Below are 15770 nucleotides of genomic sequence, written 5' to 3' on the forward strand. Positions count from 1 at the left end.
TTGTATTAAACCAGCAGATGATGTGCTTTGCATGGCAAGCCGGTGAAAGTGATTTGTCAGTCATTTCATCTGTTCTCATGTTTGAGGATTAGCCTCAAAATGAGTTCATTTGTTTTGATCCGTCAACTTCTGTTCAACATTATCCAGACGCTTCACAGCAGAAGTGGGAATCGCTGCTGTGACTGAAGGTGAAAATGTTCTTAACAACAGAAATCTTGGTACATACAGAACAATCTGTGCGAGGAAACTTCTATGAAACCTTCTTCAGCACTCCAGACATCAAACGGACACATTGTGTGCTAATTGCCGGCACAGCCGAGCTGAAAGTGAACTCAACGTGAAGTGTGTCTGAGATTCTCATCTCAGTTACTCAGAATTTTAAAGGGTTCATATGGCACGAATACGTGTTTTTCTGTGTCTTTGGTATGTTATAAGTTGCGTATGCATATATTAGATACAGAAGATGCATTATATCTAAAAGTGAATGCTCAACCAGACCTGCCTGAAACACCTCGTGTAACCACATCCCCACAAATCTACATCAGTTGGTGGTCTGACGAAGACCGCCCAAATGTATACTCAAGTAAGGTGGTGTACCTGTCATTACAATTGAAGAGGAACCTGATGTTCCAAATATGGTCAGATACATTACATTTCCCTCACACGCTTGCAGTATTCCACCAATCACTACACACTGGTCAACTGGCCAATCAGAGCACACCTTGCTTTTTTCAGAGCCGTGAGCTTTGTTCAAAGTCTGCAAGTTTCAGAGAGGCGGAGCAAAGCATAATCGTTTAATCATAAATGTCACATGACCCCTTTAAACGTGACTTTATCTGATCACCATCAACAGTCATGAACACTTCTGATGTGTGTAGAAAGACTCCACTTTCTATGATCTTTTCATTTGATAGGATTCTTTGGCTCTTACACAGTTATTCTCTGTGGTTTTATTCTAGGTGGCGTCTCGTTGGAAGATCGTGAAATCTGCAGAATGAACAGAGCTTTTAACAGGAGAAAGGGTAAGTGAATGTGTGCTTGCATAAATCAGCTTGACTGATGTGAAAGGATGTGTAGGTCTAGGTGGACAGTTCTTAAAGGGACAGTTACCCAAAAATGAACATTCTGTCATCATTTACTCACCCTCACGTTGTTTTAAAGATAAATATAAATGTATATATTTATACGATGAACACAGAGAAGGATATTTTGAAGCATGTTAGCAATTTTCAGTTCACTACTATGGATGAAATAAATATTGAATAGTCTTTGAAAATGAGATATATTGAAGAATTTAGAAAAAACAAATTGTTCTCGGGCACCTTTGCCTAACATTTCATTGTTCCTCTTATGGAAGTCAATAATGTCCATGAACTGAAAATAACTAACATTCTTCCAAATATCTTTCTCTGTGTTCATCACAATCAAAACAAAGTCATTTATACAGGTATGAAATGTCATGACAGCTTTTTCCTTTTTGGATGTACTTTTTACTTTCAAGTGTCTGTGGTTTTTATCAGAGTGGTTTTTAATGCACTTCATATATACATGTGATTTTATTTACCTTTTAAACTTCAGCTCGATAAACATCTACGTAGTTCTTTATTGCAATTTCTCAAGTATTTTACTTAAGTAAAACTTCTGGATTTTTAATGCACCTAAAATGAAAGGTAAATTATGTATTTATGAAATAAATTGGATAGTACAATTTTTCCTAAATTAAAACACTCTGATAAAGTAAAGATACTGGTATGCGAATTAAATAAAAATGTACTGTAATGGAGTCGAGTAAAATAATAAAGTAATTAATATCATATTTTTCATAAATGTGATTTAAGTGTGAGGTAGACTCTTTAAGATAAAGCCACAACCATTTTAGGTTCCTCTAGGAATCATTCAGTCAAAGGTTCTTTCTTACCTATTTATTATACGAAGAAACTTTTTTCACCACAAAGAACCTTTTTTGAAGCAGAACTGTTCTTCAGATGTTAAAGGTTCTTCTAAGGCATCAAATACCCTTTTGAAGCACTTTTTTTCTAAGAGTGAAATGCCAAATATAAACCATACACTGTATTTGTTGTTTATTTTAAGTGGGATAAACACGTGTATAAATGTATATGGCAATAAAATGAAATAATGCTTTTGGTCCGTGTGCACAAGAGTGAAGGCATCATAATACTGTATGAACGTGTTCTGATTCACAAAAGTATTTCATGAGGAATACAAATCCAAGGAATTTTAGCTCAGCCTCCAAACCTCACAGGGTTTCCTTTTTAAGACATTTTTTGGGTAAAATGACAAAACACCTCATGAAAAGTCACTAAAAAGACACTAAAAATGGATGTTTAACCCTCACACATCAGATTTTCAGAGGTTGTTTTCTGGCGATGGTATCTGCACACACACACACACAGATGAGGATTCGTCCTGTACGTGACACAGATGATGGTTGTGATGCTTTATTAACTCTGATGGTGTGTGAGGTCACAGCACAGGTTTGTGGAGTTTATCTCTGTCGGCAGATGCAGCGCTGGTGACTTGAGTTAAATATTTCTCTGGAGAGAGATTGACTCAATGTCTGAAATGATGCCTGATGGGACGCCAAACACTCACGCTTCTCTTCACATTGTGTTTAATGAAGTAGAAGTTCTGTGAGATTTCACACTCATGGATCTTCATGGACGCTGAGAGACATTGAACTCTGTGTTCATAGTGTTTGTGCTGAATACAGACGCTTTATATGACACATGATTCTGAGTGAACATTTCACATTTAAAGTGTCATTCATGATCCATGATTCTCTCAAGTAACAAACTTTTCAAGAGGAAAAACACAAGTCTTTAATCTCATCATCCTAAATGAGTTTTTGGTAGTTTTGTTCATATTAAATGTCATATAATTACACAGTAAAGCACATCCCAAACCATCCTAAGATGCCACATAGTTCATAAAAGGTTTAATCTGGTTTATGTTTCTTTGGCTGTTTTTTTTAGATGGTTTGGGTTGGTTCAGTTGCATTAAACTGGTTTTGTCATGAGTTTGATTTTTCAGTTAGGGCTGTTGGCGCTAAATCCCCTCGCACCTGATCTCTCTTACCTCGATTTTCTGTGCTGATTTACTCTGGTCTTCCCGCAGTTTCAGATTATTGTTACGGAATACTGTTCAGTTCTGCCAAAGCCTTGGTTTATCCAGTCTAGTCCAGTCATGTGTGTGGCTTCAGATCTGTTCTCTGTCCAGTCGTCCTGCTGCCTGTGAGTGCCAAGTCCTGTCGCTGTGAGCGAGAGAGAGTCTGCTGGCCGGGATTAGCGCTCGCCTCCCTCCACCCGTCTGCTGCCTGTTCTGCTGGTCTACACATGTGAGAGACCCTGCTTTTGGCTCCGGAGTTCCTTCCAGTTCTGCACCCGACTGCGCCAGCCGGAACGGCAGACTGCCTTGGTTTCCTTATTCAATAAACTGTTGCATTCATCTGCTGTACCTTTTGGTCCTCCTTTATCTCTGTGACAGGTTTTGCCGACTCAATCTGGTTTTGCTGGTTAGGCTGGTTTATGTTGGTTTAATTGTCAACAGTGGATTAACTTTTGTTTAGCTGGTTTAAACTGGTTTAGCTGGCTCAATCTGGTTTATTTTGGTTTAGCTGTCTAAGGTGGTTGAAGTTCATTAAGCTGGTTTAAGATGGTTTTGCCTACTCAATCTGGTTTAGTTGGTCAAGCTGGTTTATGTTGGTTCAGCTGTCAAAGGTGGCTGAATTTCGTTTAGCTGGTTTAACTTAGTTTAGCTGTCTATGGTGGATGAAGTTCGTTTAGCTGGTTTACAATGGTTTAAGCTGGTTTGCCTGGTCTCTTTACGGGTTATCATGGGCCAGTCACTTCCTAGTTGATTATGTATCCAAACCATCTCTCAGCAAACAACATCTTTGCTCAGAAGTAACTGTTTTTTCCTCTCAGAAGCAACATAAAACTCCAATTATTTCATATTTTAACAGCATCAAATAGTTCATATTTTATTGAATAAGATATATTGGTAATATGTATTGTGTCATGTGCCATCTAGCTGAAACCGTGTATGTGAGTGAAATGTACAGTAGCATTGTGATAAGAATGTTGATTGTACAGTATTTAATCAGGTTTGAATGTGTCCTGCCCCATGTTCATTGTTTAGAATGTTTAGCCTTTATGTGTATAATCTGACCGCCAGTGGGTGACAGAATAACAAACTGACCTTTCATTCTGATGTGTGAGACGTCCAGCGGTGCTGTGATCTTTCACAGACATAAAGACTGATGCTAAAAATGGATCTGTTTACTTCACTCCCTGTCTAAAAGTTCAAAGGCCAATGAACCTTCACTCTTTTACATCCGTCTTCTACTGTTTCAAGACGTAACTCTCTCTCTCTCTCTCTCTCTCTCTCTCTCTTTCTCTTTCTCTATCTCTCTCTCTCTCTCTCTCTCTCTATCTCTCTCTCTCTCTCTCTCTCTCTCTCTTTCTATCTCTCTCTCTCTCTATCTCTCTATCTCTCTTTCTATCTCTCTCTCTCTCTCTCTATCTCTCTCTCTCTATCTCTCTCCCTCCCTCTCTCTCTCTTTCTCTCTATCTCTCTCCCTCTCTTTCTCTCTCTCTTTCTCTCTATCTCTCAGAAACACAGTATTTCATTAAAACAAATGTGTAATAATGTGATGAAGTTCTAGACTGTATGATTTACCACAACACACTTTGACAGACTTCATTACTTTATGAGAATGAGTGATTATATGTTAAACATGATGATGTCTTAATAATATATGATTTATACTGTTTATCTGTGTTTTCATGCAGATAAAGCGAGCTTACACACACCTGAGGCTCTGGTGCAAAGTCATGTTGTGTATAATGCAAAGGTAGAGTTTCAAACCGTTTATTTCTGTGAATGTCTGTGAGTTTACTGCATGTCTGTTACATCCCGTCTAGGGGAACAGAGGACACAATATGTTTTTCTATGTAGCGGACTGTGCCCACAGCCAGCAGACCAAATAAAAGGAAGAAGACACCATAATGACCTCTAGATAGTGTTTTTAAACATCTGTAAGTGAATATAGAGAGTAATAACTTCAGGGTGACTCAAGGCCAAAACAACAACAACAATTAGACTAATAAAGAAAACCCATAACATAACATAACATAACATAACATAACATAACTAAAATCCAAACACACTACCTCACTCCCTAACAAAACACAATCAGCCAAATATGCTTAAAACTAAAATATCACTCTTATCAGTATGTTGTTGACAATGAGTAGGAACACACAAAAAAAAACATTGTAACTAACAAAGAAATGTGTGATGGTGTCTTTGGTCTGCGGGCAGAGGGAGAAACTCTCAAACTCACAACCAGTGAATCACAAAATCAGTGACGCGCCATTAGATCAGCAATCCTGTGCCTCACTTTACTCTCGTCCTCACCAAAACTCACACTGGTTCTCACACACACACTCTTGAGTCACCGACACTGCAAATTCACATCCGTCCAGCCTGAGGCCAGTAATACAAACAGCACACAGTGTCTTTGACTTTGAGATGTGTGTGTGCGCATGTCTGTGTGTTTGTGAGTGAATGTGTGTGAGTGTCTGTGTGTGTGTGTGTGTGTGTGTGTGTGTGTGTGCGCACGTGTGTATGAGTACGCGTGGGTTTGTACGTACATGTGTGCGTTAGTATGTGTGTGTGTGTGTGTGTGTCTGTGGGAAGGTGTGCATGTGTGCGTACGTGTGTGTGTGAATGTGTGCGCGTGTCTGTGTGTGTTATTAGAGGTTACTGTAATTGTTCTTTGACCTTCATCATCACACTTTCTCATCAGTGACAGTCAGTACAGCACATCACAGGGTATATGATGATATGTCTGGAGACAGATGTGATAACACACTTATCAAGAGGTGTAGATCATATCAGCAATAACTGATGATGGGCTGTTGAATTATTAGAGAGATAATGCACATGTTTGTGATAATGACACAGAAAAGCATGTGAACAAGTATCAATATTTATAGAAGAATAAGAAGGTGCCAGATTTAAATCTCAGGGAACACACAAACATGTATACTTTGAATGTTCTTTGATGTAATTTAGGATAGAATCATTGAATACATAAACAGTTGTGATGTTGTGTTTTGTGTAGTTTCTGGGTATCACAGAAGTGGAGCAGCCCAAAGGCACAGATATGGTGCGAGTGGCCGTCAGAAAGCTGAAGGTAAGCAGTGTTACGCTATTCTAAACATTTATGGCCCATAAAATGTGCTTACAGTATTCTCATTCTGAGATTATGAGCCGGAGACGGCCGTGTTAATGAAATGTCACTCTACAGACACAAAGTTTATGAGAGTGAACACAAGCCTGTCAGAAAAATAATGATTAAATCAAAAGTGTGCATGAAGACAAGAGATTATCATACATGTGCATACACCTGATCAACACTGACTCAAGTCAACCTCAAGTAAATCAGATTAATAAACTTCACACACTTCACACGTCCAGTTTGACTCTCTGAAGGTCACTGAGTCCAGGAACTCAATCTCACTTCACAACACGATCTCTGACAACATCCACACCTCTAAGTCTACCTGAAGTTCCCTTGATAGTGTGCACGCTTCATAGTTTGTTCTCTTGAGTGTTTACTGTTAATAGTCCATACTCCTAATAGAGTGTATGCTTAATACCCTTGCTCGAGGGTTAAACGTTGATAGTTTTGATAGTATTCACTATAGTTGAAACTACAGTATGTGTTCTTCGCATGCACTCTTGACAGTGTTTAATCTTGAGTGTGCAATCTTGATGGTGTTTATTCTTTTTAGTGTTTTGATAGTGACACTTTCATAACACAATCATTCTATGACAGTGTTTATTCCTGATAGTTTGTACTCTTGATAGTGTCTAATATCAATAGTGCATACTCCTAAAAGAGTGTATGCTTAATACCCTTGTTCTAGCGTTAAAAGTAAGATAAGATAGTGCTTGTTCTTCATAGTGATCACTCTTGAGTGTTTATTCTTGATAGTATTCCCTATAGTTGATACTACACTAAGTGTTCTCAATCACATGCACTCTTGACAGTGTTTATTGTTGATACTGTGCACTCTTGATGGTCTTGACTGTTGATAGTGTACATATATTTAGCCCCCTTGATAGTGTTTATTCCTGATAGGGTGCTCTCTGTGTGTTGTGTACTCTTGCTAGTGTTCACTATTGATATTTCAGTATGTATTCTCAATCGCATTCACTCTTGAAAGTGTTTATTCCTAATAGTGTGCACTCTTGATAGTGTTTAATCTTTATAGTCTAATGATAGTGACACTATCCTAACACTTATCATTCTATGACAGTGTTTATACAGTGTTTGAGAGTGTGCACTCTTTATAGTGTGTACTCTTGATAGTATGCACACTAGAGGTGAATGATCTTTGTTGTTCTCAGTTTCAGAGGCATATCAAGAAGTCTGCGGGACAGAAAACACCTAAAGTGGAGCTTCAGATCTCAATATATGGTGTGAAGATACTGGACTCCAAAACCAAGGTTTTCTTCGTCTCATTTGGTTTAATCTTTATCTAAAGGTTAAAGACGCTCATGGCTGATGTCATTTCATGCGTGACAAACTTCATTCAGACTCTATGGAAACATTAAAATATTCAGAGCATGAAGTCGGCCGTTCCTCAATCCTGATCTGAATCAACAATCAAATGCAATTTAGCAGAAAATGAAATCTCTCAGACATTTAGTGCTCATTAAATGCTTCATACACGATTTCACTTCAATACTGGACTGATTGAACTCACTCAGCTCTTATTAAACATGATTCATGTCATTACATGTGTTTGTCCACAACACCACACTCGTGTTCCGTCTGGAGCTGCAGAGAGAACCGCATATTCCCATAAGAAAGAAAAATGATGTCTTTCAATAGTCATGAAATAAAGATGATCTGAAGTAAAGGTGATGTGAGCAGTGATCTCTCTCTCTCTCTCTTTATCTCTTCCAGGAGATCCAACATAACTGTCAGCTTCACCGCATGTCCTTCTGCGCAGACGACAAGACCGACAAAAGAATATTTACTTTCATTTGCACAGAACCTGAGACGAAGACGCATCTGTGTTACGTGTTCGACAGTGAAAAATGTGTACGTTTAACATGTATAGTGTGTCTTCATGCAGTCATATTTAACAGACGTTATAAACGTGTGATGATGTCATCCAGGCGGAGGAGATCACTCTCGCTATTGGACAAGCCTTCGATCTGGCCTACAAAAAATTCCTGGAGTCTGGAGGAAAAGATGTGGAGACGAGAAAACAGATCGGAAACCTTCAGAAACGAGTAAGATCACCAAACATGACTGTGAGACGCTCACCGGTAGACTCATGCCAGCTCACAGGAAGTGATGTCATAGATAAACACTGTGACGCTGATGGTGATCCCTCCTCCAGGTTTATGTCAGTTTTTTGTGCGTAGCTGAGATTGATTTGTATAGCTATGAAGAGAATCAGCTTTAGATTGAGTAACTCATCTCATTCTGGTCATTCACATACCACATGAAAACATACTTCAGCAGTAAACCCTAGTCTACTTTACTCTAGTTGTTTGTAGTAACACACTACTATGATATGATTATATAAATGTTATATGATATGAACATTATATTAAAGGGGTCCTCGGAGGAAAAATTAAGTTCTGTTTAAGTTCTGTAATCGGGTTCCTGGTGCACTTTTTTAAATGTATACTATAGTATAGTGTAGCATGACCTGTAGTAATGTGATTAAGTGTAGTGAATACTGTAGTATACTTCAATGTTTACTATGGTAAGGTTAATAACAGTTAACCACAGTAAATGTTTAAGTAAACTTTTGTAGGAGATCATCACACATGTGTTGTTTGATTTAAATATCCACTGTAAATGTATTCCTGTGAAAGATTGAGGATTTGGAGATGGAGAACTCCAAACTGAAGAAGAAACTGAAGGAACTGGAGGATCAGCTGATGGACTCTCGCTGTTCATCGGTGTGTTCACTGTGAAATGACATTTGTGTTTCATTCTGGTGAAATGCTGCAATGATTCAAGCGTCTCTGGATCCCAGTGGGCAATTGATGTTAAATAGACATCAAATTGACGTCAAACATCGGCATCAAAGAATTGGTCAAAAATGCAAATCAAATCGATGTCAAAATTTGACATCAAATTGACATCAAGTTTTGACGTTAATTTGATTAGCAAATTCTTTTACATTTTTTAACAAATTGATGTCCTATTCTAGACCAATAAATAATGAAACAACAGTACTTAATGTAAGACATGTTTTATTAAATACAATCAGCTACAATTCCAGAAATTTAAAATGTTCTTAAACCACTAATAAATATAAAATCCTCCTTGAATTACTTTTTAATTAAATATTAACATTTAAATTGATATATAAATATTAAGTGATCTGGAAAAAGCCATCACATGACAAAATTGTACATATTACAGGTTTTGATATCATATGAAAGCTCTCAAGCCCTTTCCATTTGTTAAAAACATTTACATTTACGTGTAGTTATTTAGCAGACGCTTTTATCCAAAGCGACTTACAGTGCACTTATTACAGGGACAATCCCCCTGGAGCAACGGGGAGTAAAGTGTCTTGCTCAAGGACACAGTGGTGGTGGCTACTAGGATAGAACCAGCAACCTTTTGATTTACCAGTTCAGTGGTTTAACCCACTAGACCACCCACTCCATAAAAACAATTTGTAAATTAAATAAAAACAGTTTTGGAAAGGGCTTAATAGCTTTCATATGATACTAAAACCAGTATTTTTTATTTCACCATGTGATGGGTTTTCCCAGATCATATCCCAAATGAACAAAAATAATTTTGATAAACAATTGGCTTAAGGCCTACTTATTCAGAATCTGAACACACATCAATCGCCGATTTCCCCTTTTGTCGTCCCATACCCCCACATCTATCGGGAGCAGACCGGAGATTTTTTAGCTGTATTTTTTTATTTCAGCCTCTGATAATGAAGGTTTGGACTGCTGTAGTGCACCTAAATGAAGATGAAACCACAATTAGCACACCTTTTAAGACATTAAAATATACCTAACATTTTTCAGCAACCATCACTTGTACATAGAAGTTAATGCAAGTTGCTGCTCTTAAATGTTTATTAACACTAAGATGTTCCCAGGTTTAAATAAGTATCTGTTAAATTTAGAAATGTGCACTACTTGCAAATATTTAAGAGTTGTTAAATGTTTTAAATGTGTCAGTTTACTAAGATAAGATTGTAATTTAAGCATTACATGTTTAATTTACTTAAAATGTAGCATATGTTGATAGACACTACATCCTCTAATCATACAAGAAAAGTAATGTAGTACCTATTATAACACGACATAGCCGTGTTTTCCAAAGGCCTTCTTCATTCCTGAGCCATCCATATTCATTGTTGACATCAATTTGTTTGTAAGAATTCTGAAAAAAAAGACAACCATATCAGTATTCAATGATTGTTAAGATTGTTGAACAATACAACTAAGTGACCAGAACAGCTGAGAAGTTTTCCTTTGAGCACAGTAACACAAATTGTCATTGAACCAGCTTTTGGTACCTTTAGTAGTGTGGGCTGGTCCTGCTTGACACAGTGGACCTTCTACCAGGACATTTTAGAACACTTCATCAGTGTGTATCAAATTATGAATTATAATTATGGGTATGTTTCGCTTTGTCGCATAGCATCGGTAAAGAGATTCAAATGAGGGCATTTTTATTTTATCCGAATATTAATTGCAAAACTAACATTACTCACTGACATTTCTAAATCGTTAACTCAACGTTACACGCTTAATGGATCGCACATTAACATTACCTCAGAAATCTTCACGGTACTTCTGGCGGGATATTTCAACTCACCAGATTCTAATATATCGCCAAGTCATATATTTCATCAAAACACAATCTTCTAGGTTTTCAAAGTTACCCAATATATATCGTATTTTTTATTTCATGAGATGTTTATTACTCACCTGATAAAAAGCGACAACCTTCTCCAATGCTTCGACCGCATAGCAAACACTGGCCTCTACGCAAGACGTGATGACGTACGTTTCAACGGTCAACGTAGTAAATCCTCCAAATATTTTTATAAATTTTATATTTTTACGTGTATGTATAAAATAATATGTTATACTACATTTGCATCAAATTTCACACAAAAAATAAATTAATTGTTGTAGTCCATTCACTAACTTCAGCTGCTGAGAAACCCGGAAATGTGAAATAGGCCATGGCGCCGTCTAAGGTGGTATTAAGAAATACATAAGACAGATAATAAATGGGCATTAAAACTACAGAGAATGAATGGGCATTGTAGGCCCAACATTTTTCATAATAAAATTAATGATTAATTAATGATTATTAATAAAAATTAAGGAAAAATAAAAATTTATAAAAAATAATAAAAAAGTTATAAGAGTTTTTTGACTAAAATGAACATGAAGTTGTAATACTGTAAAAATGGTACATACATTATAAGGTATTACAATTTTATGAGTATTTTCAATTACAGCAATGTTTTTCTAATTTTACAGTAATATAATATCACTATAAATAACCAAAATAAGGAAACATAATACTTTATGTGGGGTTACAGCAAAAATGCTGCTTTTGTTTTTAATATTTTAAATTGTAATTACATCTGAATGTATTATTGGCAAATCAGTATATTTTCTTGTAAAATTTAACAATCACTGTTTCCTTTTATTTCAGCATGAGTATTTACATACTTTTAAAAAAAGTGTTTTTTACCACAGAAGTTACAGCAGTCCACTTTCATGTACAAATCCAACAACTGCTTCAAAAGATGTGACAAATAGATGCATTTTGAGGGGCCAGTTAGAAGAAAAATGCTATTTCAACTGGATTTACATTGATGTCAATATGATGTCAATACAACATCAAATGAATGCCTATAATGCAACGTTGATTTGACGTCATTTCAATGTCAAACATATTGGGCTATACTTACATTAACCAATTTCAGTATGGGATAAACCTCATATTTTCACCTCATTAAAAACCTTGAAGAATTTAATGTATGATTTGAATTTGAAATGATGTGGTGCACCATCTTGATCAAATCTTGTCTGAAATTTGACGTCAAATTGACATCGAGGTGCCCGCTGGGATTGGTGTATTTGTGTTTGTTTCTCTCTTCTCATCTGTCTGTCTGTCTCCAGTCTGTCTATCTCAGCACCTGCGTGTGTTAAAAAAGTCTTTACACTTTTCAGAGAGCGTCTGTCTTGTCATGGTGCGGTGATGATGATGTCACCTCACTGTCCAGCCTTGAGATGCCCCCTGTCACTCTGACACCTGTCAGCTCACCTGACTCCAGCCAATCGGCAAGCTTGCTCACTCCTCCTCCTGCTAAACCCGCCCACTCACAGCCCAGCAGCGGCTTCATCCTGCCGCGACCTCGCGTAATCCTCTCGTGTTCTTGCTTTTAGATCAATAGCTGAACACTAGAGTGCTGCAGGGATGATGGGTTCATGGAGGAAAAAACCTGGAAATTACTTTTTGAGAGTTTTTGGCTTAACTGCCTGAAATGGAGTCTGTGGTTACCAAAAGACCAAGATATTTTCATGATATGATCGACACGTCAGTAATACATCACTCACCATTGTTTTAAATCTTTGATGTGTCTTAAAAAAGGTGATTGCTAACAAGTTGTTAAATACAAACAGATTGTCTCTTGATCATCTTGATGGATGAGCTTTTGGATGAATCTGATTGAATCCAGGTTCACCTACTGAAACAAACCATTACTCCAGCGCTCTAATGTGCACTTTACCTGTCGTCCAGTTTCGCTCTTTAATCTGAATTTGACATACTAAAATTAGAATTTCCAACGCTAAAGTAAATTATTTTCGTGTGTGTCTTCATCAGACTGGAAGCGTACAGACTCGATTGGCCTCCACAGATATATTTGATATGATTCCCTTCAGCCCTGAATCTCCAATAACAAAACGAGTCAACTGTAACGGCATCTCATCTCCAAAAGAAAGAGGTGAGAGTCTCACATCAATGTGCTTTAGAGGTTCATGTGTTTGAAACACGGACTGAGAATTTCATCTCACGTTCACTTTCATCCAAATCCTTTCAGTTTGACATCAGTTGTTTATTTCTCCAGTGGAAAACGAGGATTTTGTTTATCTGTATTTGTTGTAGATACAGATTTGTTCGGAGCAGAACCCTTCGATCCGTTCATCTGTGGACCTGCGGTCTTCACTCCAGACATTCAGTCTAAACTTGATGAGATGCAGGTCAGCACATTTACACTTTTTTTAATACTACACACATGAAATATCACTGTCAGAAATAGTCTGACACCAATCAGAGAATGTTAACTGATGGCGTGTGTTTATGGCGGCGACACCTCTTCTCTTAACTATAGAAAAGGAGTCCAATGTTTGTCAAAGCCGTTTAGCACAAATCATTTTAGGTGTTGTGATTAGTGTCTCAGAAATCACTGACAGCAGGGTTTATGGCTTAATATTTTTTGTTATTAGGATAAACTGTTATATATCAAAAAAATGGTCCTAATCTTAAGAGGTTGTAAATATATTTTTGGATGTTGTTCATATCACAGAATCTCTAAAATGGGAAGAAAACCACGTCATTGATGTTTCTATAATAAACAGCAGATAGAGTCGACATGACTGACATCAGACATCACAGATAAATCACAGAAATCCTCTGAGCAGCGTTTCACCTCACACGATTAGAGATGTTTTGAAGACTTTCATTCCGTAACAAGAGTGTTATTTATTCGTCTGTGTCTATTAAAGAAATATTCCAGAATAATTCAATAATCTTAATGTCTTCTTTTCCTCTCAATGCCTCTCTCAGCGCCAGAGATGGTTTGTGATTTAATGTTCATTTCTCATTCACCTTTCATTATGTATTCTCCAGTATTTTCACAGAGTTTTACACCATCACGTTTATGTGCATGAATTTTGTATAAATTGAATTTCAGTCTTTAGTTCACCCCCAAATACTGTGATCATTTACTCAAACTTTGTTTAAGAGATGTTTGTCTGAATGTTAAAGGGATACTTCAACCAAAAGGAAAATTGTGTCATCATTCATCACCTTCGATTTGTTCCAAATGTGTATAAATGTCTTTGTTCTGATGAACGTAGAGAAAGATATTTGTAAGAATGCTGATAACCAGACAGATTTTGCCCCCCATTGACTCCCATAGTAGGAAAAAATACAATTGTTGTCAAAAGTGTCACAGAACTGTTTACTGTCCTACATTCTTCAAAATATCTACTTTTATGTTCAACAAAACAAAAAAAAGGAGAAAGTATTTTTATTTGAGTCAATAAGGGGCGAGATCTGGTTAAAACATTCTTCCAAATATCTTTCTGTGTTCATAAGAACAAAGACATTTATTCAGATTTGGAAAAACTGAAAAAAAAATTGGATAAAGAATCACTTTAAGCGTCATTTGTCCTGTCAAAATAACATTCATCACACATTTTCATGAATCTTCTGGCTTATCTTCATGTTTTGTTGTTTTTGACAGGAGGGGTTCCAAATGGGACTGACTTTAGAGGGAGCAGCGTTTGCTCTGGATCAGACGGACAGTCGATGCTGATTCTGAATAGAGTTCTTTTGTTTATACTGTAATCGTTGACCTCAAAACACTCAATGACATCGTCACAATTTTTATTCACGTTTCAAATTTAAAGGAAAAATGACAAAAGCTTCAAAACGGTCTGTAGAGCCCAGTTCTATTTTTATATAATAAAGTTACCATTGAATATTGTACATATGTTTGATCTTGTTAGTGAAGACTTTTTCTAGATGCTTGCTAGAATTTAGACCAAATTTACACGGAATGTTTGAAATAAAAACATGCATTCATTCACAATCAAGGTATCGTCTGAATCTGTTTATCCTGATGCTCATGTTGTGTGAGATTCAGAACTGATTTACAACTCTATAAAATCATATAATAACACACTGGGGTTTCAATTTATCTGATTTAAAGAAACTTTACAGTCATAAACAGCTGTTGGAAAATAATGTCTTTATATCTTCTAAAAATCTAAAATATCTTCTGCTGTTCACATCCCTCTCACCATCACTGATGGATGTTTAATGCTTTGTTAAATCACTTGCTATTTGATGGTAAATAAATGAGAAAATAGGCACTAAATTAGTTTATGCTCCTTCACTCAATAGCAATAAAAACAGTTACTCTTTACCAGAGTTGGCTCTTACTAATTCATTAATTTCTGTAATTTAATTACTTTTCCTTTAAAAAAAGTAAAGTAAGGGATTACTGTTATATTTTCTGTAATTTAATTACAGTTGATTCTGATGTAATTGAACTAAATACTGCAATGTGTACAGTATTGGGATTGACATTTAACTGTAAATGTGTTTACTTTAGTCACTTCATATTACTTCATGCTGTTTTTTTATTATTTATGTGAATGAATTAAGAACCGTTTCATGTCTATCCTTGAATCACAGAATTAATCATGGTTGATGTAGGACATAGAAAGTCATAAGTAATTAAATACTTTTTGGTGAGAGTCATTTGTAGAGTCATCTTATGACACTATTGAATATGTAATTAGTAACCCATTACTTTTTCAGAGTAACTCTTTAAACATTAGAAGTGGTTGTAAAAGTCATTGTGTTAGAAAAGTGTTTCATTTGAGTTTCATTACAAACAAACACTGAGTCTTTACCGTCA

General features: G+C 36.4%; 1 protein-coding gene and 1 long non-coding RNA gene across 4 annotated transcripts in view; one reads left to right on the top strand and one right to left on the bottom strand.

Moving 5' to 3' along the window:
- gulp1b (GULP PTB domain containing engulfment adaptor 1b) overlaps nt 1-15705 on the top strand; it is a 33545-nt gene extending 17840 nt beyond the window's left edge. For 2 of the 3 annotated variants that reach the window (XM_056750357.1, XM_056750358.1), the window contains 11 exons: nt 960-1022; nt 4812-4873; nt 6149-6220; nt 7441-7539; nt 8003-8140; nt 8218-8334; nt 8929-9015; nt 12289-12477; nt 12944-13064; nt 13226-13320; nt 14589-15705. In XM_056750357.1, the coding sequence (XP_056606335.1) occupies nt 960-1022; nt 4812-4873; nt 6149-6220; nt 7441-7539; nt 8003-8140; nt 8218-8334; nt 8929-9015; nt 12289-12477; nt 12944-13064; nt 13226-13320; nt 14589-14660 (1115 nt within the window). In that variant the 3' untranslated portion in view covers nt 14661-15705. The remainder of the gene's footprint in view (nt 1-959; nt 1023-4811; nt 4874-6148; nt 6221-7440; nt 7540-8002; nt 8141-8217; nt 8335-8928; nt 9016-12288; nt 12478-12943; nt 13065-13225; nt 13321-14588) is intronic. The other variant, XM_056750359.1, reaches the window with a different exon arrangement.
- LOC130424577 (uncharacterized) lies at nt 9296-11269 on the bottom strand. The gene is made up of 3 exons (XR_008906960.1): nt 11026-11269; nt 10381-10474; nt 9296-10046 (listed from the first exon to the last, which is right to left on the bottom strand). It is a non-coding gene; the product is annotated as an uncharacterized LOC130424577 (long non-coding RNA).
- Nucleotides 15706-15770: the final 65 nt, after the last annotated feature.

This window comes from Triplophysa dalaica, chromosome 6, assembly GCF_015846415.1.
Source record: "Triplophysa dalaica isolate WHDGS20190420 chromosome 6, ASM1584641v1, whole genome shotgun sequence".
Lineage (NCBI taxonomy): Eukaryota > Metazoa > Chordata > Actinopteri > Cypriniformes > Nemacheilidae > Triplophysa > Triplophysa dalaica.